The following is a 25,112-nucleotide window of genomic DNA, read 5'->3' as shown; positions in this document are numbered from 1 at the left end:
GTTCTCAGCGCCACCTGCTGGACAATAAATGCTGGTGCGCTTAAACAACATTCATTCATTTTCCTTCGGCTTTTTGTCATTTTATTCATCAGGGGTCGCCACCAACTTATCCATCATATGTTTTACACAGCGGATGTCCTTCCAGCTGCAACCCAGTACTGGGAAACACCCATACACACTCATTCTCACACACACTCATACACTACGGACAATTTAACTTACTCAGTTCCCCCTATAGCGCATGTCTTTGGACTGTGGGGGAAACCGAAGCACCAGGAGGAAACCCAGGCCAACACGGGGAGAACATGCAAACTCCACACAGAAATGCCAACTGGAGGGGGGGGCTCTTCACTTTCGTCCGCGACCAAATTCAAAGGGGGGCTAATGATTCTGACTTCAACTGTATATAATATAAATATAATATAAAATCAAATCTAATCTATCGTTAGGATGATTTTATGGGCCCACAAATCTAGGGGGCCTCCAGAGACATTATTAAGGGCCTCCATCATGAGCTTGGAGGACTGCATCCATACATCTCTGCAATGACTCAAATCACTGATTAATAAAGTCATCTGGAATGGCAAAGAAAGCGTTCCTGCAGGACTCCCAGAGTTCATCAAGGGTCTTTGTGTTCATCTTCAACGTCTCCTCCTTCATCTTACCCCAGACATGCTCAATAATGTTCATGTCTGGTGACTGGGCTGGCCAATCCTGGAGCAGCTTGACCTTCTTTGCTTTCAGGAGCTTTGATGTGGAGGCTGAAGTATGAGAAGGAGCGCTATCCTGCTGGAGAATTGTCCCTCTCCTGTGGTTTGTAATGTAATGGGCAGCACAAATGTCTTGATACCTCAGACTGTTGATGTTGATCATCCACTTTGCAGATCTCTCGCACACCTCCATAATGAATGTAACCCCAAACCATGATTTCTCCTTCACCAAACTTGACTGATTTCTATGAGAATCTTGACTCCACGTGGGTTCCAGAAGGTCTTCTGCAGTATTTGTGATGATTGATGCAGATCAACAGATGATTCATCAGAGATGTCTATGTAACAAAATGGTTTTGTATAGTTTTGTTTCTATCACATACACATAGTACTATATATAATACTGACACATATGTCAAAACAAACTTTTATTTTGAGTGAAATTAATTGTGATTAATTGATGCCCAGCCCTAAAAAAATTAAAATAATAATAATTATATAAATATATATATATATGTATATATATATATATATATATATATATATATATATATATATATATATATATATATATATATATATAATTTGTCGTTTTGTGCAACCCTCATGTTTCAGGCTGCGGGGGATTCTGAGAAGGGTGCGTCTTCTTCAAGCGAAGTTGTTTTTGAGGAAGTTGATGAGGCCGTTGGTGGAGGAATCATGAGAGCTGACCTGAGCTGAATCCTGGAGCTCCGGCTCGATCTTTTTCGCCAGCTGTTTACCCAGCTCAACCCTGAGACAGAGACAGAGAAGATCATCTGTGAAAATATCCCTAAATTAGCAGTTTTGTGATTCACTTTTTATTTCCGCCCGTTTATTTCTGCTTTTGAATTGCATTATGGAAGCTTGATCTTTCTTACAACAACTTTTAACCTTGAAAAGTTTGTAAAAGTGACATTTACGATCATTTGTAATAGTTTGCAGTGATATATTGTTCTGGTTGGAGTTTATATTACACTACAAACACCTTGTGATAAATTGCGGTTATTTTACAGACTTATTTCTCTATATATTATTATTTATTTTACATTAGATTACTTCAAACTATTAAAATGTCAATAAAAGTCACTTTGTTCAACAGTAGAGTTGAATTTTCAACATCAAAAGTGGACAAAGCAGAGATCAACATCCCATAATGCAATTCAAAACAATAATTTTAGCTGTTTATTTATAATCCAGATTCAGAAACTCACCCCCACTGATCAAAGCTGTTGATTTCCCACATGACGCCCTGAATGAAGATCTTGTGTTCATACATGGCTGATGTTGAGAGAGGTCAGAGGTCAAGAACATGTGTATAATATTACTAATATTTACCAAACAGTATGAGAATATAGAAGATTGAAAACAGCTATAAACACACCGATCAGCACACCCAGAGTGAACGGAGACAGCTTCTTGAAGACGATGGAGTTTGTTGGCTTATTTCCCTGGAAAACCTGCACAGAAACATATGATGATGAGGATGAGGTAACAGCAAAGAGGTATCAATTTACTGTGCAGAATATTGAGTAATACTAATATGTCATTTCTAATATTATATATACAGCTGAAGTCAGAATTATTTGCCCCCCATTGATTTTCTTCTTCTTTTTTAAGTATTTCCCAAATGATGTTTAACAAAGCAAGGAAATTTTCACAGTGTGTCTGATAATATTTTTTCTTCTGGAGAAAGTCTTATTTCTTTTATTTCAGCTAGAATAAAAGCAGTTTTTAATTTTTTAAAAACCATTTTAAAGACATTATTATTAGCCCCTTTAAGCTATTTTTTTCGATAGTCTACAGCGCAAACCATCCTTATACAATAACTTGCCTAATTATAACCTGCCTAGTTAACCTAATTACCCTAGTTAAGCCTTTAAATGTCACTTTAAGCTGTATAGAAGTGTCTTGAAGAATATCCAGTCAAATATTATTTATTGTCATCATGACAAAGATAAAATAAATCAGTTATTAGAGATGAGTTATTAAAACTATTATGATTAGAAATGTGCTGAAACAATCTGCTCTTTGTTAAACAGAAATTGAGGAAAAAATAAACAGAGGCGCTAATAATCCTGATTTCAACTATATATAGTCATGCCTACTGTTTTCTTTGTGATAAATGAAATGCCTATTAAGTTTTTCATATCTGAAATTAAATTCATCATTCATGTATTCATAAATCCTCCAAACAATCATATTTTACATTGTTCTAGTAACCTAAATATGTTGGCGCATGTGATTTGCACATTTAAAACGACCAAAGTGAACTGATAAACTGTAATAAATGCTATAGTACACTTTAGTTTTTATTACAGTAAACTGTGGTTTTGTAAAACACAACTATAAAATTACCACAACAGATTATTTTAAGGATTTTAATGTTCTTCAAAAACACTAGTATTTACGATAATTGACTTTAGTATTTGTTATGTGGAAACTAAATTAACATTATTTTAATCAAGCTGATGTATTCCTTCTAGCAACATCCTTATTTCAGCTGCACAAAACAGTCGGTTTAGAATTATTTATATTATTTATTAAATTGCCCTTAAACTGTATTTCATCAATGTCTACTCCTAAACCTAGCCTTCGCAGTAATGTAAAAATATAAATTATTGTTGTGCAGTGTCACAAAAATTATGTTATTGATGTGATTATCCACGCTGTATCCCTTCTAGACTTAGTCGGTTTTGCGATTATTGGTAGAACTTAGAAGGGATACAGTTGTAGCCAGAAGTTAACTAAATTTATTTATATTATTTATTAAATGACCCATTCATTGTATTTTATTAACGTTTACCCCTACTAACGCAATGTAAAAGTATCAATTGTTGTACAGTGTCACAAAAATTATGCTATATTGATGTTGTGATTATCTGTAGATCGTCGGTTATACGGTTGCTGCTTGAAGAAATACATATGTCGCCCTAAGTTAACTAGAATTTGTTATATTATTTATTAAATTACCCATTCTTTTAAATTTTATTAAGGTCTACTCCTACCCCAACCCTCACAGTAATGTAAAAATATCAATTATTGGTATACAGTGTCACAAAAATCATGCGAGTGAGTATCCGCAGACTTTACCTGAAATAACCGTAAACGAGCGACACCGGAAGTCTCGCAAATATACTTGATATAAATGGCGCGCGTCCTCTTTCACGACGAAAATATTGTTGATAATGATATGTTATTTCGGCAAACGTGTTCCAAAATCCACACACGGTGTACATTAAACATGCTGAAGGAGTGTTGCGGATGTAGTGTGCCCTGCAGAGGTCAGTATAGTCTCGGTTTTCTCCTCACTTTGTGCGGTAGTATTTTCTCCAGGTTGTCTCCGCTCAGTCCTCCCGCCTCCAGCTCTTTCTTCGCCTCTTCTGTTGTTTTCCCCTTCATCAGCGCCTCAGTTTGAGCCAGAAAATTCGCCAACAGAATCTACGAGTCAAATAACGCAATTTTATATAGGTTTAAAGCAGCTTCACTTTAAAAAAATAGGAAAAGAGATGATGCCAACCTTCGAGGACTTCGTGACAACACATACACAAATACACTTCATTAAACATGTACACATAGACATCACCTGTATACTATATAACTGCAGGATAATTATGCTTATAATAACTTTCCCACAACAATACGCCACAGTTTCCCATGTTTAAAATACTATAGTATTTAGAGTAAATATATTGTTTTTGAACCACATAGTTAAGCACTTGATGTGGTGTGGTAGATATATAGTTGCCATGGTAACGCTAAAACTATAGTAATAAACACAAATGACCAAACACTTTAGTTTTACTGTAGTTTACCACAACCGTGCACCACAGTTTCCCATGTTTAAAATACTATATTAATTTAGAGTAAATATTATAGTGTTTTTAAACAACATAGTAAAGCACTTGATGTGTTGTGATAGATATATAGTTACTATCGTAACACAAAAACTATAGTAACATACACAAATGACCCAACACTGTAGTTTACCACAACAATACACCAGTTTCCCATGTTTAAAATTCTTTTGTAAATTATTAGAGTACATATTATAGTGTGAACCATGTAGTTAAGCACTTGATGTGTTGTCGTAAATGTAGTTACTATGGTAACGCAAAAAAGTATAGTAATATACACAATTGACCCAATACTGGAGTTTGACTGTAGTCAAAGAGCTTAGAATGACCATGAGGCGACACTTAATAGAACGTTTCATTGCAACAGCAGCGCCCAGCAACAGCTCTGAATTCCACCATTTTGGAGTGAAAGTGATAGGCCGTCTATTGGATTTTATTGCTGTCGCAATGGCAAGCAGCTGCTTTGTTTTTTATTTATTTATTTAAAAATCTGAGATACAGTCAGAAAGATGACAATACTGCACTTACGATGACAATCATCAGCACTTTTAATAGTTTATTTTAAAGACTTATAATATGCTGTTGTTCTGTTGGAGTTTTCATTCCCAAATGGCCGCCGCGCCATCTAGTGGCTGTTTACTAAATCGCACAAGAGTGTCGCCTCTTGTTGGTTCTATGCTCTTTGCTGTAGTTTACCACAACAATACACCACAGTTATCCATGTTTTAAATATTATAGTAATTTAGAGTAAATATTATAGTGTTTTTGAACCACACAGTAAAGCATGTGTTGCGATAATTGTATTGATGATTGTGATTTACGTGTATAAAAAAGTGAATGTAAATTAATAATTATTAATAATTAAGTTATTAATAATGATTAAAGTATTATTAACAATAACTATTATCAGTTCGAGAATTAATAATTCAAGAATTATTAATACTTTAATTATTACATTAATAATAATGATTCATTATTGAAGTATTAGTATTTATTGGTCATAATACTTTAATAATTAATCAAATGATTATTTAAATTTATATTAATTATTATTTATAGTAATTTAAGAATAATTATTAAATGTAAAATTGAACTTAAATTATGTTCAACTGACTTAATTTGACTAAAAGATTAATTTAATTAAACTTAAAAATGGTTAGCAACGATGTTATTTTTAACAGTATATCATAACTCGTATAAATAAGTTTTATTATTAAAAATAAAATGGTCAAAGGGGACCTATACTGCAGAAAACACTGTTATAAAAGGTTTAAACCCAATTGTGTGTCAGCAACGTGTGAATATAAGCAGCCTCTAATGGTACAAATGTAATAATTTTATGTTTTTTTAATCACAGTTGATTATACATTCTCCCTTTGTATGTCATCAGAGGGGTTAAGCCCCGCCTACTAGTGACTATCTCGCCCTCATTAGCATATGACCGTAGTCTTGTTTTTGAATCTGCCACTATGCTAACACATAGGCATTTGTAGCTCCGCCCTCTTTTCAAAAAAGCACAATCTCTTTTTAATTTAAAGTGACAGGCACCAAAACACCACAATTAGGATCAAAGCCTAAAAGAGTCAGATTCAAAGAGTTATAAACATTATTTGTGTGTTTTTTCATGTTTAAACTTCACACACACTCTCCTGGGACATCAGAGATGCATTTAACATCTTGTAAAAAGGGGAATAATAGGTCCCCTTCAAGATATTTCAATACAAGCATTTAAAAGCATTAACCTGCAGGGAAAAATCAGCTGTTAGGACTGGGCAACACTCAGTACCTTGTGGTGAAGGCTGTTTCTGATTGGATGTTGAGTTTGGGCAGGAATGAGGAAGTCAGCAGGAACCATTCGAGTCCCTGTGGAGAGACAGAAGGGTCAGACAAAACATGCATTGCTGAAAAGTGTGGATATTGCTGCAGAAAAATCAGATAAGAGATCAAATTACCGATATATCATATAAGCTTATCCACACGTTTTAGCATCCTAGAAAATATTAATTTAAAAGCGAGATCTGTGAGGGGTGCTCTCATATATGCTGAGCACTGTATATATACTGTCAGAATTATTAGCCCTCCTGTATGTTTTTGTTCCCCAATTTCTGTCTAACGGAAACAAGATTTTTTCAACACATTTGTAAACATAATAGTTTTAATAACTCATCTCTAATAACTGATTTATTTTCTCTTTGCCATGATGACAGTAAATAATATTAGACTAGATATTCTTCAGGATACTAGTATTCAGCTTAAAGTGACATTTAAAGGCTTAATTAGGTTGAAGTTAGGGTAATTAGGCAAGTTAATGTATAACAATGATTTGTTCTGTAGACCAGGGGTTCCCAAACTTTTCAGCTCGAGACCCAAAATAACAATAAAGAGCGACCCTCACTATCCTCTGAGGTGGTAATAAACAAACATTGTAGATAACAGTGCGCACACACACACACCAGCAGGAACTATATACACGAGCATATTGACAACACAAAAAAGTGCAACAGTTTAACAATTAAACTTTTTATAGTCATTATTCATTTGTAAAATTTAATATTAACCTCTCTTAATAAAAATGGTGGACATAATGTTTATAGCACAAGACTATTCTTGGTTTAATTTTGAAGACTGCCACTTGGAGATCGTCCTCTATGTTCAGTTGTGGCCTGTATTTTTAATGTACAGTTGAAGTCAGAATTATTCGCCCCCCCCCCCCCCCCCCCCCCATATTTATTTTTTCCCCAATTTCTGTTTAATGGAGGGCAAAATTTCTTTAGTACATTTCTAATCATAATAGTTTTAATAACTCATCTCTAATAACTGATTTATTTATCTTTGTCATGATGACAGTAAATAATATTTGAGTGGATATTCTTCAAGACACTTCCATACAGCCTAAAGTGACATTTAAAGGCTTAACTAGGTTAATGAGGGTAACTAGGCAGGTTAGGGTAATTAGGCAAGTTATTGTATAACGATGGTTTTATTCTGTAGACTATCGAAAAAATATAGCTTCAAGGGGCTAATAATATTGACCTTAAAATGGCTTTTAAATAATTAAAAACTGCTTTTATTCTAGCCAAAATAAAACAAATAAGACTTTCTCCAGAAGAAAAAATATTATCAGACATACTGTGAAAATTTCCTGAATCTGTTAAACATCATTTGGGAAATACTTAAAAAAGAAAATAAATTGAAAGGGGGGTAAATAATTCTGACTTCAACTGTATGTGAGCACCGTAGAGGTGTCAAAGTTTAACATTTGCTGTAAGATCAATCTACTACAACTAACACTATTGCTGTGTCATTTATCTAGCGTAATACCCCAGGGGTCGCAATCCAATGGAAAAAGAATTGAATTTTATGCCACTATTAAATACTTTTTTCATCTTCTGCAGGTTATGGATGAAATATGGTAATTAAAATTGTTTATTAACATCTATGATATTTTTAGAAATCACCCAATGACTACCTCTTCATTGTCTCGCGATCCTCACTTTGGGAAGCACTGCTGTATACAATCGAAAGATAATATTGCTTAAGGGGGCTATTGACATTGACCTTAAAATGTTTTTAAAAAAATGAAAAACTGGTTTTATTCTAGTCGAAATAAAACAAATAAGACTTTCTCCACAAGAAAAAATATTATCAGACATACTGTGAAAATGTCCTTGTTCTGTTAAACATTATTTGGGAAATATTTGAAAAGGAAAAAACACAGATAATATAAGCGAGTGCTGTTCACCCTGGTGGATGAGCTGGTAGAAAGCGTGCTGTCCGTTAGTTCCTGGTTCTCCCCATACGATGGGTCCAGTGTGATAGTTCACCCGCGTGCCTTTAGTCGTGATGTACTTTCCATTGGACTCCATGTCACCCTGTGAAAATTTACAGCATTATTTTTTTGTGATCTTGATGTTTTCACTATTATTATGAGATGCAGGTCAGCTTTGTGTGGTGTTGTGTACGTGTGCTTGTCATGGAAGCTTGCTTCAAGCTAAATCATTCATTTTCTTTTCGGCTTAGTCCCTTTATTAATCTGGGGTCGCCACAGCGGAATGAACCGCCAACTTATCCAGCATATGTTTTATGCAGCGGATGCCCTTCCAGCCGCAACCCAGTACTGGGAAACATCCACTCACTGTTATTCACACATACACTACGCCCAATTTTAGCTTACTTAATTCCCCTATAGGCATGTGTTTGGACTGTGGGGGAAACCGGAGCACCTGGAGGACCACGCCAACACGGGGAGAACATGCAAACTCCACACAGAAATGACAACTGACCCAGCCGAGGCTTGAACCAGCAACCTTCTTGCTGTGAGGTGATTGTGCCCACTGCGCCACTTTGACGCCCTTTTCTGGAGATATTCAAATATATATCAATTCAGTTGTACAACTCAGCTGTAATTTTACAACTCTAAATTCAGATTTTATTTAATTTTTATTTCAAATTGTGAGTTTCAGACTTTCAACTGAGCCATTCTGATGTGTTTTCCTTTGGAATTTGTACTTAAATCTTGCGATTTTAACGTTATGGGTGGCACGGTGGCTCAGTGGTTAGCGCTGTTGTCTCACAGCAAGAAGATCACTGGTTTGAGTCCCGGCTGGGTCAGTTGGCATTTCTGTGTGGAGTTTGCATGTTCTCTCTATGTTAGCGTGGGTTTCCTCCGGGTGCTCCGGTTTCCCCCACAAGTCCAAACACATGCACTATAGGGGAATTGATGAACTAAACTGTCCATAGTGTATGATTGTGTGTGTGTGTGTGTGTGTGTGTGCGACGATGCCTATTTGAGGACCGGGAGGGAGATGCGAGATTACCGGGAGATCATCACTCGTTTGCGGGCATCCGGAGACTCGCGAAACTTCCCGCCCTACTCATAATTCTCTCTTCATATAGCCGTAAGCCTATTACATATCCATAAAACACTGTGATATAACCGCGCTCGGATCGGATCGCTTTCTCACTGCAATCAAACCGCTCCAGGGTTCGTTTCAATCGAGCCGAGACCACCTCATTCAAGCGATCTCGGAGCGATTACTTTGGCGCGGAACAGAGCGCGATTGCCCTGTTCACATATGCCAATCGAACCGCGCTAACTGGGCAATCGAGACATGTTCCGAAACAAAAGTGTAGGTGTGAAAGGACCCTAAGATTGCATGTTGCAATTCTGATTGTTTTTTTTTTCTTTCATTTGGAGTCCTAAATATATTTTATTTGATTAATTTTATTTAATTTTAATAGTTAATAAACAATTGCATTTCTTGTTAATTTGCTAGTTTAAAATTGTGAAATGAGCACAATCTTACTAGATGAAACACTTTATAGTGTTGTTTAATAGTATTGTTAGAATTAGTAAGCACAATTTTATAAGAATTACTATTCAACTACAGTTGTATAAACCAGTGTTGCCAGACGTACGATAATTATCTTATTTGTACGATAATTTCGACCTCTGTACGATGTACGATCAATAATGAGAAAAATCCTATAATGTACGATAATTTCAGAATTTTATGGCATTTAAAAGTAACTTCATTGTAATGTTCGGGCTTCTTTACTTATTGATCTAGCTGCATCTTTTCTGTGCTGTCTGTGAGGAGTAGGTGGAGTTCTCTTCTCTTCTCAGCCAATCAACGTGGAGAATGGCTCCCTCTCACGAGTTAATGCTCCTGCTGCGCGTGCCCGTGGTTAGGTCAGTAGTTTTCAGTTTGAAGTCGATCTTTTAAGCAATAATGTTAAAACAATTCGTGCTGTAAAGGAAGGTGAGAAAGACGGGAGTTTTCTCTTGATGTCCTCGTTTTTCCCCATTCAAATGCGTCTTGTGAACATGTTTTTAACAAAGTTAGTCTCATCAAAACAAAGCATGCACACGTCAGAAAATAAATCCCTCAACATCTGGCAACATGCAACATTCAATGACAGCAACTCTGAGGTGGAGTTTGAACCTTCCCACTAAGGTACCTAGTTTTTTTTTACGTATTGTGGTAATTTGCATGTTGTGTCAAAACGCTATGTGTCTAGATAATAGTTGTATACTCTCAGTTTGACTCGTGTACGATAATTTTCCTCCAAATACGATAATTTTGAGGTTCTGGTACGATACTTTGACATTTCCAATCTGGCAAAACTGGTATAAACTCAAAAACTGAAAGATAATATATTGCAGTAATGTTGTGTTTTCATTTGCACAATCCTCCATTGTTGTTGTGTGTAGGCAGTACAGTGTTGTGAGTGTTGGAGACAGTTGGCACCTGTTGAAAATAAGCAGCGAAGCGGTGCATGTACTGATCGTACGGCAGCAGACAGTGAGTCTCCGCCTGGAAGAAGTTGATGTACCAGATTCCCAAAAGGGCGAGCAGCATGGGTGCGTTCTGATCTACAGGAGCCGTGCGGAAATGAGTGTCCTGAAAAAGATGCATATACAGGAGTTAAGGTACGCTTTTTGAAAGAAATGAATGCTTTTATTCAGCATGGAGCATAAATTGATAAAAAAAGAACAGTAAAGAGTGACTCTTTATTAAAAGAAGTGCGGTTTATTTATAAACTAATTTGGAGAGGATCACGTGCTTATGATTGCTTGCAGCCGGTCCTCCATTATTCAGTTGATGATTTACCAATCAGACAATTCCTAAGCCACTATAAATACCCTCAGCTCCATATAACAGCCATCTTCATTTTGAAGAATCCCCCCTTCCACCCCTACTCCTCCTCGTTTCCTAGATGGGTGGCACGGTGGCCTAGTGGTTAGCACTGTTGCCTCACAGCAAGAACGTCACTGGTTCTAGTCCTTACCAAGCCAGCCGACATTTCTGTGCGGAGTTTACACATTCTCCCCGTGCCCACGTGGGTTTCCCCCCGGGTTCCCCGGGTTTCCTCCCACCATCCAAAAACATGCAACTTAAGTTAATTGACTAACTCAAATCAGCACCATAGACATGCTCCAAGTAAGTAGTTAAGAGTAAGTACTTAAGAGCGATCACTATCTGTTCATCAGCTACTACAGCAGGGCAGTTCTCCAGATCTACCTGAGCTCAAACTCCACTTTGCCTTGCAAATGGGAGGGAGCCCCGGGCTCGAGGATCTTTTGAGCTCAGGGCTCTCTCCCGAGACAGCATGCCAAACAAGCTTTATAATCAATCATCAGCTAAGTGTGAACTCTTGAAACATTTATGGATGCACTGATGTTGAATTTTTGACCAATACCAATAAATGACAATAGTAATGACTTTTGTAGACAGTTTATTTTCTTATGGGTATTGTGATGAATGGCAATTCAACAAAACATTTAGACCATTTTGGGCACTGTATGTACACTACCTTACAAGAGTCTTGTGGCCTATCCAGGTTTTAGAACAACAAATAATAACTTGACTTCTATATGATCATTTGGTATCAGAACTGGCTCATATGAAAGGCAAAGGCCTCTAGATTACACTCATTTGAGCACAATAAAACATGATCATGCCTTGATTATTAATGATTTGATTAGGACAGTAAGGTCTGACTCTGCTTAGACTAAAGTCTCATCACTGAACAGAAATAATGTCCAGTATAGAATATAAAGTCCTGCTGCAGTGGAGACAGAATGAATATTGTGTCTGACTCCATCATGAGCTTGGAGGACTGCATCCATACATCTCTGACATGACTCAAATCACTGATTAATAAAGTCATCTGGAATGGCAAAGAAAGCGTTCAGCAGGACTCCCAGAGTTCATCAAGACTATTTGTGTTCATCTTCATTGTCTTTTACTTCATGCTCAATAATGTTCATGTCTGGTGACTGGGCTGGCCAATCCTGGAGCATATTGACCATCTTTGCTTTCAGGAGCTTTGATGTGGAGGCTGAAGTATGAGAAGGAGCGCTATCCTGCTGGAGAATTGTCCCTCTCCTGTGGTTTGTAATGTAATGGGCAGCACAAATGTCTTGATACTTAAGGCTGTTGATGTTGATCATCCACTCTGCAGATCTCTCACACGCCCCCATACTGAATGACTGTAACCCCAAACCATGATATTTCCTTCACCAAAATTGACTGATTTCAATGAGAATCTTGGCTCTATGCTGGTTCCAGTAGGTCTTCTGCATTATTTGTGATGATTGGGATGCAGATCAACAGATGATTCAGCAGAGAAATCCACCTTCTGACACTTCTCTAAATGATCAACTAGAAGTCGAGCTATTATTTGTTGCTCTTACAACTGGGACTGACGACAAGACTTTTGTGAGGTAGTGTATAATTAGGCATTATGAATTTTTCAACCAATGCCAATAACTTTAGATTTGGAGGCCAATTGCCAATATATTAGCTGATAAATATGACATTTTCTCAGTTTTCTGCTTGGTTGCAAAAACTAAAGGTGAACACATACAGAGAAAAATTTATTTTATTTTAAAAGCTTAACTTTGGAAGAGTTTGAACTGATCTCTGAACTCTATTAACTTCCTTTTATATCAATAAAATCTATTGCCTGACAAAAGAATAAATTAAAAATGTAAAGATATATCGACCAACGCAATGAACAATATCCAAAATCAAAATATCAGTAAAATAATAAAACAGTGTCAGCCAGAAAGCATGTGAAGTGCCTCAACCAGTGGAAGCAATACATAACTGGCTTAACGATATCGGTATGATTTTTTTCACTGGACCGATAACGATAATATTAAAAGTAGCATTTATCGGCCGATATCAATATGGCCACCGATATGTTGTGCTTCTTAATAAAATCTGTCTTTTTATTCATTAAAAAAATCATGTAATTTAACAGATTTGGCAAACACAGCACTAGTTTTAACTCTTATAATTATCATAAATGTTTCTTAATCATGAAATCATCATATTACTGATTTCTGAATGATTACTGAAGACTGTAGTAATGATGTTAAAAATTCAGATTTCATCACAGGAATAAATTAAAAATGAAAACATATTCACATAGGCAGCTGTTAATATAAATTGCAATAGCATTTCACTAGTTATACAGTATTTTTGACATTATTTGACATTGATGATGAGGGTCAAACCCTGGTCAGTAGTAAAACTCACCATCCAATGAGCTCCAGACAACAGCTTCTCAAAGTTCTCATATCCTGCAACAGAAGGGATTGGACAGATGATTACGATTCGCTCAGACTGATTGGCTGTTCATGGCTGTTCACGCTCACCGATGTGAAGTGCAATGGACAGTCCAATGGCAGACCATAGGGAGTATCGTCCACCGACCCACTGCAAGTAAGTTAAGAGGTTAATTCTCCGTGACTTTTATTGAACTGACAAAAGTGTGACTTCCAGAGTTTTCACTAATTGATGCATTTAGTCAGTTTTTTGATTTCGACGGCTGCAGCACTCTCCAAACAGTTAGGACAGAAGTCAAATGCATATTATGTTATCACATAATATTGCTGTATCAATAGTGAATCAAAGCAAATAAAAATTTTGGGGGGGTTTAAACAAATACCTAATCGCAGGCTAAGAGTATTGAAATCATATTGTGACAAGATGTACAATTTACAGCCCTAGACGTGGTTTAAACTGACTGCAGTTCACTGAATGGCCACCGGTGTCACTAATAATAATTATAGCTATATAGAAAACCCAACCCAAGCTCATTCTGGAAACGTATCCCCGCGGACGCTTCTGGAGGCCACGATTTACGTGGCCGGAGGTACGTAAGGCCGCATTTAGTTTTTTTCGAGCGAACGCTGCGGGGTGGTGTGGCGCGGCTCCGCCCCTCCTCTTTGCGCTCGCCGGCCGACGGCTCGCCTCCGAGTGGAGGGCTTTCCCGATGCAACCAGTTTGTCCGCTTAGCTCACAGCGTTGCGTCGGTGGAGCAGAGGCCCTGGAGGAGGAGCAGGAGCAGGCTGCGGGGACGACGACCGGGATCGAGTCTGGGGAACAGCGGTTCCGGAAATCAGGTAAGACGAAAAACGGAATCCGAAAAATAAGGGCGAGAACACGGCGGGATCTGAAAACGCGGTCGAAATCGAAGACGGGGGCTTTTGCTTTTTTTTTTTTTTTTCAGGACGGCTTTTGCGAACCGTCGCTCGGGTTTAGGGAAGGAGGAGGAGGAGGAGGAGGAGGAAGAGGAGGGCGGCCGAGTCGGCCAATCCGGCGGCTTTTCGCGCGAGAACGGCGCGGGCGCGAACGGCGCGCACTCCCGAGAGGCGCCCGAGACGCAAAAAAGCATGCACAGCGGCCTCTCGCGGATCCGCGAAAACAAAAACCGCTTGAATACGTACCTCCCGGGACGTAAATTGCGGTCTGCAGAAACGTCCGCTGGGCTACGTTTCCAAAATGAGCCCGGGTTGCGAAAACCCATTATATTCATTTTTATTTTGCACCTTCAAGTTTTCAACCATGTAGTGTGCACCTTTTGTGTATTTTTAGCTTTAGTAAAAGGAGTTTATTTACGACGTACTGTATACACCGAAAGCTGTTGTGTTTCTGTTTCACATTTCTATTTGGTTAGAAAGATTAGGGGTTTAGGATTTCAGTTATAAGTGTTGATTTATTTTTATTTAGGCGCAACTATTATATCCAAACATACATGCTTTGCCCCATATGGTCCAAAACCCCACAAGTGGACAAATCTAAACTTGTTTTTTATTAAAACAAATATAAATATGCATCTAATTAATAATACTGCTAATAATAATAACATTTACAAAAGCAAGTTGTCATAAATAAATATATATTTTTTTTTTATTTAGGCGCAACTCAGTTATTTTTCCTTCCTTTGAACTTCATTATCATCATCATCATTAGTAGTAGTAATAGTAGTTCTGATATTCATAGTAACTATTAATCCCTGTTTTAGAACAAAACAATCGATCTACAGGTGTGAAAAGCACTTTAAAGACTAAAACTAATTCAAAATTTGCCATCCAAATGAACACTAATGCATCCTATAGAGGACATAACTGGGCATAGTAGGAACCTTGCCCTTTAAATATCAACAATGCGAGTAAAAGTAGCCTGTCGGCCTTTAGCGGTGACCTGCGGCTGGATAAGGTCAAGATCAGTAATAAGCGCTGGTGTGGGGATTGAGTGCAGAGACTCTGGTTACAGCAGCTGCTATGTACACACACACACACTTCACAAGGCAAACGCTCTGTAAAAATAGCATAGGCACACACTCACGTCCCAGAACTCAAACATGTTCTCCGGGTCGATGCCGAAGTCCTTCACTTTGGGCTGAAACACACACAGGAGTAAAGCTGGTCACTTTTTTAAATAAACTAAAACATATTAAAACATGTACACTGTAAAACATATCTGTTAATGAGCAGTTCAAGTGTGTTTTCTGTTTATTTCTGTTTTGTGAATTGCATTATGGGATGTTGATCTCTGCTCTGTCGACTTTTGATGTTGAAAATTCAACTCTACAGTTTAACAAAGTGACTTTTTAATATAATAATAATATATAACATAATTATAATATATAATAATAATAATAGAATGTATAAGAAATAATAATATTTAGAGAAACAAGTCTGTAAAATAACAGAAAATGTGCTGTCAGTTTATTACAAGCTTTTATAGCGTAACCAAGACAGACAATAAAGCACTGCGAAATATTAAAAATGTTCATGAAAGTTACTTCTTTTCAACTGTTCAAGGTTAAAAGTTGTTGTAAAAAAGATGAAAATCCCATAATGCAATTCTAAACATGAATAAATGGGGAAAAATTAAAAAATAATCACAAAATGAATCACGAAATACGGAAAACTGCTAATACATGGATATATTTTTTCAGTGCATAGGGAAGTCCACTATATTCTAGGCATAGGACAATATCCGGTTTCAAGGTTTACTGCGGTTTGGAAAAGTCAAGGTTGCCGGCAGCTAGCTCTCTGCAACTCTCACATGGTCGCTCACTGAAGCTAAGCATGGCTACACCCAGTTAGTACCTGGATGGGAGACCAGTGGTGTTAGTGAGGCCACCAGGGGGCGCCCAACCTGCGGTCTGTGTGGGTCTTAATGCCCCATTATAGTGACGGGGACTCTATACTGCTCAGTGAGCGCCGTCTTTCACAGATTTTGCTCCATATTGCCATGATAGCATCACGCAGTCGCTGCAGATTTGTCAGCTGCACATTCATGGTGCGAATCTCCCATTCCACCACATCCCAAAGCTTCTCTATTGGATTGAGATCTGGTGACTGTGGAGGCCATTTGAGTACAGTGAACTCTTTGTCATGTTCTGTCTGAGATGATTCGCGGTTTGACATGGTGCTTTATCCTGCTAATAACAAGGCATTTGCGCCCACAGAACTGCCACTCACTGGATATTTCCTCTTTGTCGGACCATTCTCTGTAAACCCTAGAGATGGTTGTGCGTGAAAATCCCAGTAGATCAGCAGTTTCTGAAATACTCAGAGCAGCCCGTCTGGAACCAACAACTATGCGACATTAAAAGTCACTTAAATCCCCTTTCTTCCCCATTCTGATGCTCACTTTGACCTGCAGCAGATCGTCTTGACCGTGTCTACATGCCTAAATGCATTGAGCTGCTTCCATGTGATTGGCTGATTACAAATTTGTGTTAACGAGCAGTTGGACAAGTGTACCTAATAAAGTGGCCAGTGAGTGTGCATTTTTCACAGTAGTGCAAATCTGAATGAGAATGAACTTACTCCATTTGTAGAGAGCGCCACAAAATGCTTGGCTACTGCTGATGCCTGTGAGAAAAACAGAAATAATATTAATAATAATAATAAATGTATGAAGCTGGTGTGTAATGACCTCAGGAGATGCGGCTTACGTCTTTAGCGGCCTGCAGAAACCACTCTTTGGCAGATTCAGCATTTGTGATGGTTTCCTGAGTGGTGAATGTCTAAAGGAGACAAACACAACACACACTATTGGTTAACTGCGTTACACATGATCGTATTGTGAAGTGTAGGGTGTCTGGAGACCTTGGATGCGATGATGAAGAGTGTGGTCTCAGCGTTGAGTTCAGCCAGAGTTTTAGCGATGTGTGTCCCGTCAATGTTTGACACAAACCAGACCCGCGGGCCGCCTTTAGAGTACGGCTTCAGAGCCTCGGTCACCATTAGCGGACCCTGAAACACACACAAACACCCTTGACAAAAATGTCTTGAGAGAGAGAGAGCTATTTCTGTGCTCTAGGACAGGGGTTCCCAAACTTTTCAGCCCGCGACCCCCAAAATAACAATGTCAGTGACTCGTGACCCCCATTTTTCATAGTGGTCATACTGTAAATATGTAAACCTTGCAGACAAAACTATTGGCATACATAACCATGAACATACTGACAACACAAAATGCAACAGTCTATTAACCATGTAATGTTTTAAATAGTTGTTTATTAATTTAATTACATTTTAATATAAAAATTTAAGGTTGATGGCTGATTTTTATTCGTATGTTGTTGTTTCTGTAACACAATTATCTTCTGTGGGTTATGAATAAAAATAGATGGTAATTTAAAAAGTTTAATAAAATTAATTTGAGTTTTGGAAATCACCAAGCGACCCCATGACCCCTTGCCAGGGGGTCTCGACCCCCACTTTGGGAACCACTACTCTAGGAGTGCTGCTCCTCACTGTGAAAAGCAATTTGTTGACTTTATACTATAAAAAAGTGTGAGTAAACCTTAACATTATTAAGTAAATTAAACATGTGCAGGGCGGCACGGTGCCTCAGTGGTTAGCACTGTCGCCTCACAGTAAGAAGGTCGCTGGTTCGAGTCCCGGCTGGCCTTTCTGTGTGGAGTTTGTATGTTCTCCCCGTGTTATGTTTCCTCCGGGTGCTCTGGTTTCCCCTATACAGCCCAAACACATGCGCTATAGGTGAATTGGGTTAACAAGAATTGGCTTAAATGTATGAGTGTATGTGTGAATGTGAGAGTGTATGGGTGTTTCCCAGTACTGGGTTGAGGCTGGAAGGGTATCCGCTGCATAAAACATATGCCAGGATAGTTGACAGTTTATTCCGCTGGACTGAAGCAGTGAATATTAATTCACGATGATGAAGGACAGAGGGTTGCTGAAGAACTGCTGAGAGATTTCAGCTGCTGTCTGGCCGTTCACTGACTTTTTACGCCCTCCTTTCTTAATGTGTTCAATACTTTTTCCTTGTGTCATTTCATTTTACTATGCATAACTTCATTTGTAAACTAATTAGTTTTGTTTTCTTTGCATATATGCATTTCTTTGGTTGTTATCAGCATCCGTAGAAAATTTCAAGTCAACGGCACCTTTAGAAATATACTTTCTGACCAAAAAGGGGGCGTGTTCAATACTTGTTTTTCCAGCTGTATACTATACAATCAAGCCCAAATTTATTCAAACCCTTGGGGTACAGAATATACATTGTTTAGACATTTTTTTAAGTACATGTTTGTATAGATTCAATTGTTTTATTTTCTTAAATGCTAAAATGTTTATGATAAAAGTATTTTTTTATTTGGGCTAGACCGTGGCACAGTGGGTAGCATGATCATCTCACAGCAAGAAGTTGCTGGTTCGAGCCTCGGCTGGGTCAGCTGGACTTACTGTGTGGAGTTTGCATGTTCTCCCCAGTGGGTAAGTTAATTTGTCCAGAGTGTATGAGTGTGTATGGTGTTTCCCAGTGATGGGTTGTAGCTGGAAGGGCATCCGCTGATAAGTTGGCGGTTCATTCCACTGTGGCGCCCCCAGATTAATAAGGGTACTAAGCCGAAAAGAAAATAAATGAACTTCTTTTATTTCAATTGTAAAAATCTTGATTTGGATTTACTTGATTTTTTTGGTATGGATTGAATAAAATGTCGTATGAGTGTGTATAGATGTTTCCCAGAGATGGGTTGCAGCTGTAAGGGAATCCACTGCGTAAAACATATGCTGGATAAGTTGGAGGTTCATTCCACTGTGGCGACCCCTGTTTAATAAAGGGACTAAGCTGAAAAGAAAATGAGTGAATGAGTTAAATGTCAATAGTTTTATTCTTAAGTTCTGATAACATTTATTCCCTCTAATTTTATATTCAAATATCGTCATTTAGAGCCGTGTTTCTCAACCACATTTCTGGAGAACCACCAACACTGCATGTTGTGGAAGTCTCCTTTGTCTGTTACATCCATTACAGGTCATTTAGTCTGTGCTAATGAGCTGATGATCTGAATTAGGTGTGTTTGGTTAGGAAGACATGGAAAATGTGCAGAGCCAGTGTCCTCCAGGTGTGTGGTTGAGAAACAGGGATTTAGAGTACAAACGTGATTCATCAAATGAGAACTCTGCAGAATATTGTTAATGAAAATTATGTTAAAACAACTAGTTAAAACATTGGTATTTCATTTTTTTAATGAACATACTAAATGTCTGAAGATATGGCATACTGTTGTTATTTAATGCCTCTAAATGTGTCTGAAAATTCCTGGTCGTGAGCAAGAGCGCAGAAGAAGAAGAATAAGATCATGCAGGATATAGAAATTTGATTTGACAAACCAGATCAGATCCACCAATGCCCACATTAACCACATCCGTGATGGATTTCCCAGTGAATCCCTTCCACTCGCCACTGCGGACTTTCTGATATGGGAAGAAAAACATGACTTACACAGTAGATTTATACAGCAGTTAAACCTCTCCACATCTGATCTTTGTGTTTCTGCACCACTGAAATCTGACTCACATGACAGAATCCTTTCATCTTCTCCAGAACCTTGTTGACCTCCGGCATCACGTCTTTCCCGTCCACATGTATAGGAGTGTTTGAGCGGTTCCTCAGAGCCACATGGAGAACAGCACGACCCTGCAGCATTTACAGTTCAACACTGCATTATGAGCCTTTACATTGTTCATTTTCATTCTTTTAAAAATATTTACACACAGTTTAAACCAGAAGTGTACATACACTCTAAAAAAAGGAACATAATCATTAAAAAAAAATGTCTGATGGTAAATCATACTAAACGTTTACTATTTTAGGTCCGTTAGGATTACCTAAATGATTTACATTTGCTTAATGCCAGAATAATGAGAGAAATATTTTTTTGAGAATTTTTTATTCATTTTTAGACAGTCAAAATTTTACACACATTTCCTTGGTATTTTTTTAGCTTTGCTTTTAAACTGTAGAACTTAAGTTAAATGTTTTGTGTCTCCTTCCACAAGCTTCTCACAATAGTTTGCAGGAATTTTGGCCCATTCCTCCTGACAGAATTGGTGTAACTGAGTCAGATTTGTAGGCTGTCTTGCTCTCACAAGCTTTTTCAACTCTGCCCACACATTTTCTATAGGATTGAGATCAGGGCTTTGTGATGGCCACTCCAAAACATTCACTCTGTTGTCCTTAAAGCACATTTGAACTAATTTGGCAGTATGCTTAGGGTCATGGTCTGTTTGGAAGAGCCATTTGTGGCCAAGTTGTAATGTCCTGGCTGATGTCTTGAGATGTTGCTTCAGTATTTCTCCATAATCTTCTTTCTTCATGATGTTCTATGCTGTGAAGTGGACCAGTCCCTCCTGCAGCAAAACAGCCCCCCAACATGATGCTGCCGCCCCCAAACTTCACAGTTGGGATGGTGTTCCTAGACTTGTAAGCTTTCCCCTTTGTCCTCCAAATGTAGCACTGCTCATTATGGCCAAACAGTTCAATCTTAGCTCCATCAGAGCACAGGATATGTCTCCAAAAATGTTTGGGCTTCCACTGCCAAAGTACACCTTCCTTTCTTTATGCCTTCAATACTTTTCCCCTGTGTCATTTAATTTTATTACACATAACTTTATTTGTAAACTAGTTAGTTTTCTTTGCATATGTGGATTTCCTTGGTTGTTACCAACATTCAGGGAAAATTTCAAGTCAACAGCACCATTAGAAATATGCTTTCTGGCAAAATGGTGACGTGTTCAATACTGTATTTAGCTACAGAACAAAACACTGTAGTCCAATGACTTGCCTAGTTAATTTAACCTAGTTTAGCCTTTAAATCGCACTTTAAGCTCAACATTAATATCTAAGAAAAAGTAAAAATCTAGATATTGAGTAAAAACTAATATGTACTGTTTATAATTTTTAATAAAAATATATTATACATATATTTATAAAAAATTAGTTTTTATTTTTGTCATATTGCTTAGCCCTAAAATAATATCCATACTTTATATGTAGCATGCATAGTATATAACGCATGTCCAAACAGATCTCAACTCATTTCAGACTATAAAAACTGAAATTTTGCATTGATTTAAATCCAGACACACAAACACGTGAAGTACCTCAGTGAAATTAATCTTTTCTCCTGAAAACATCTTGTCTCTGGACGCCTCCACGCCTCGAGACTTTGCCTGAGAGAAAATGAATAATTAATGATAATAGTTTCATTCAGAGCATGGTTTGGAGTGTGAGGATCATTAAGTTGAACTGTACCAGCTCCACGAGCATCTTCATAACTTCTTCATTGATGAGGTTTTTGGAGTAATCCAGCAAAATATCTCCTTCGTCTGTTTTTAATGTTAGGCTGTAGAAAATAGATGATTTTTCAGATGACAATAAAATACTTTAAAGCTAAAATCACAATGCAAAATCTGTTGCCTGGATGGATAATCATGCCTTATTTAAAAAAAAAAAAATATATATATATATATATATATATTTTTTTTTATTTTTTTTATATATATAATATATAAATATATAGATATATCTTTCAGTGTATTTAAAACATTTATAATTTCATAACATATTAAAAGATTCTACATGAGGATCACAGTTAAGCCAAAAATGTATTTATTGTCACCTGCAATGTTCTCTACAGTACATATATTGCCTTATTATTCAAAATAGGCTTTGCCCATTTGTCAGTAAGAGGTTTTTAATAATTTGATATAGAACAAAATGTTAAATAATCACTTCTTCTTATTATATTTTTCAATAACCAGAGAAGGCAGAGATATGTTGTGTGATTTTTACATTAGTATTATGCTAAATGATAATTATTTCACCTGCATTTTGACATTTTATTTTGACAAAAGTTATTTAAAACATGAAAATGGAGATTTTAGTTGCATTTAATTGGACCTCATTTAATGTAATGTATCATAATAAACATATTATATTATATTATATTATATCATTTATTATTTGAAACATTAAAATAGACAGTTTAATTGCATTTAATTGGACCTCATATTATATATATATATATATATATATATATATATATATATATATATATATATATATATATATATATATATATATATATATATATATATATAATGTGTCATAATAAATATTCTATCATATTATATTATATTTTATTATATGATATGGATTAAATATATAATTTCTATATATATAAAATGAAGAATTTAATTGCATTGAATCAGACCTTACTTAATCACTTCTTTATTTATCCTATATAATATAATATAATATAATATAATATAATATAATATAATATAATATAATAATGTCATAATAAATAATATAATGATAGCAATTTAATATAATCATATATAAATGAACAATTTAATAATAATACAAATTTTTACGGTTTTAAGTTATTTGATATATTAAAATCGACACTTTAAATGTACTTAAATTATTATTGTAATTTTACAACGCCGAGCTCTTTTATAGCGAGCGTGGGCGGGGCTTAACGATGATTAGCAGAACGGAAAAAAGACCCGCCCACTATATTTATCGTATGAACTCTGGAGGACTTGATTTTAAATGTGATGTTATAGAAAGATATAAAACGAATTCGTCATTAACTAATTGTAATATAACAGTAGTCTAGATACATGCATAAAAGCCTACCTGAACTTTTGGAATCGGGTTTTATCCTCCTCGAACATCTGCCTCATGTTGAGATTGGCGGCGTTGGATTTGTACCATTTCTCCAGATTCTGGAAGTTCGGGTCGCTTGTCAGTCCCATTGTGACGAGTGTAGAGCGCGTGTGTGTTTGTGTGTGACTGTGGAAAACCTCCGGCTGAACTGAGCCCAAATGTCACAGTCACAGATCGGCTTTATGAAGGGCGAAGAAGGCAGCTGAACTCTCTCTCTCTCTCTCTCTCTCTCTCTCTCTCTCCCTCTCTCTCTCTCTCTCTCATGACAAATGAAACAAATGTATTGGCAAAGCTTTTAAAAAGTTTACATTAAAAAAGAATATACATATACAATGGTACAACATTGTAAACACAAGCAAGAAGGTCGCTGGTTCGAGCCTCAGCTATTTATTAGGTTCAATTAAATCAATAAAAGTGCCCATTTTAATGTTTCAACTTATGTAAAAAAAATGCTTTAATATATTTTTATAATGCAATATATTTTATTATTATATTATTTTATATTACATAACTTCAGAATATATAACTTCATATATTATATCATATCATATATCATATCATATTATATTATATTGTAATTATTATTTTATAATTATTATATTATATTTATTATATTATAACTATTATATTATAATATATTTATTATATTACAATATATTTATTATATTATATTGTATGTATTATATTATATTCATTATATTATATTATATTTATTATATTATATTATATTGTATTTATCATAATATATTTATTATATTATACTATATTAATTATATTATATTAATTATATTATATTATATTATATTAATTATATTAATTATGTTATATTATATTATATTATATTATATTATATTATATTATATTATATTATATTATATTATATTATATTATATTATTATCTTTATGGATGTGGCGCCCTCTATCGACAAGTAAACGACACTAAACATGTTTGTGCTTTTGCATGTTGAACACTAGAGGACAGAGAAGTCCATCACATCAAATCCCTCAATCACAACACACGGAATCAGCTATTCTGAACAATTGTTTTAAAATGTTCAATTTAAAAAGAGCGTAGTCTTGAATACCAGCTCTATTTGTTTAAATAAATAACTACTTTTTTGGTGCCCGTGCTTTGTTACACCAAAAAAAAAAGTGTCAGATTATTTTTTATACATCACAAAAGCATTTGAGGGGAGGCAGTGGTGCAGTAGGTAGTGCTGTCGCCTCACAGCAAGAAGGTCGCTGGGCCGCTGGTTCGAGCTTCAGCTCAGTTGGCATTTCTGTGTGGAGTTTGCATGTTCTCCCTGCCTTCGCGTGGGTTTCCTCCGGGTGCTCCGGTTTCCCCCACAGTCTAAAGACATGATTAAATAACTTTTAGTGTTTTATTATGCCAGAAAAGTGTCTGATGTCTATTAATTGTTTTTATACGATATAATACCAATGTTTTAACTTCAGAAGAGATAATTAAAGTAATGTTAGAATAGCCCTAATTTTCTCTCACAACAAAAGAAATCAGTTGTTATTCGTCCAAAAACGTATTACAAAATATGAAGTAGTTTGTAGTTTGTGTAGTTTTCTTATTATTTATATTTAACAAAACCTAAATTACTACTATACTTTCTTAAATAACAGCTTTATTTGTTTAAATAAATAACTTTTAGTGTTTTATTACGCCTAAAAAGTGTCTAATGTCTATAATAATTAGTTTTATATAATATAGTACCAAT

At 36.3% G+C, this 25,112-nt stretch overlaps 1 protein-coding gene and 1 long non-coding RNA gene across 3 annotated transcripts; one reads left to right on the top strand and one right to left on the bottom strand.

Moving 5' to 3' along the window:
* Positions 1-1,125: 1,125 nt before the first annotated feature.
* Positions 1,126-23,628, bottom strand: gpib (glucose-6-phosphate isomerase b). The gene is made up of 18 exons (NM_001441593.1): positions 23,356-23,628; positions 21,964-22,054; positions 21,813-21,881; positions 20,227-20,346; positions 20,040-20,123; positions 17,508-17,654; positions 17,354-17,425; positions 17,226-17,270; positions 15,730-15,783; positions 13,755-13,815; positions 13,636-13,679; positions 10,837-10,989; positions 8,328-8,457; positions 6,372-6,448; positions 4,041-4,169; positions 2,113-2,188; positions 1,943-2,009; positions 1,126-1,482 (listed from the first exon to the last, which is right to left on the bottom strand). The coding sequence occupies exons 1-18, from the start codon at positions 23,472-23,474 to the stop codon at positions 1,359-1,361; spliced, it is 1,662 nt and encodes a 553-aa protein (NP_001428522.1). The 5' UTR covers positions 23,475-23,628; the 3' UTR covers positions 1,126-1,358.
* Positions 3,849-14,402, top strand: LOC141378789 (uncharacterized). 2 transcript variants are annotated; one of them, XR_015514653.1, is made up of 3 exons: positions 3,849-4,012; positions 10,800-11,916; positions 11,982-14,402. It is a non-coding gene; the product is annotated as an uncharacterized LOC141378789 (long non-coding RNA). The 2 variants fall into 2 exon arrangements; XR_015514652.1 differs by having other exon boundaries at positions 10,800-11,018; positions 13,689-13,821.
* Positions 23,629-25,112: the final 1,484 nt, after the last annotated feature.

The sequence above is a fragment of the Danio rerio genome, chromosome 18 (genome assembly GCF_052040795.2).
Source record: "Danio rerio strain M-AB ecotype USA chromosome 18, GRCz13ab, whole genome shotgun sequence".
NCBI classification, from domain to species: domain Eukaryota; kingdom Metazoa; phylum Chordata; class Actinopteri; order Cypriniformes; family Danionidae; genus Danio; species Danio rerio.
The sequence above is the reverse complement of the archived record's forward strand: the minus strand, read 5'-3'. Positions and strand labels throughout refer to the sequence as shown.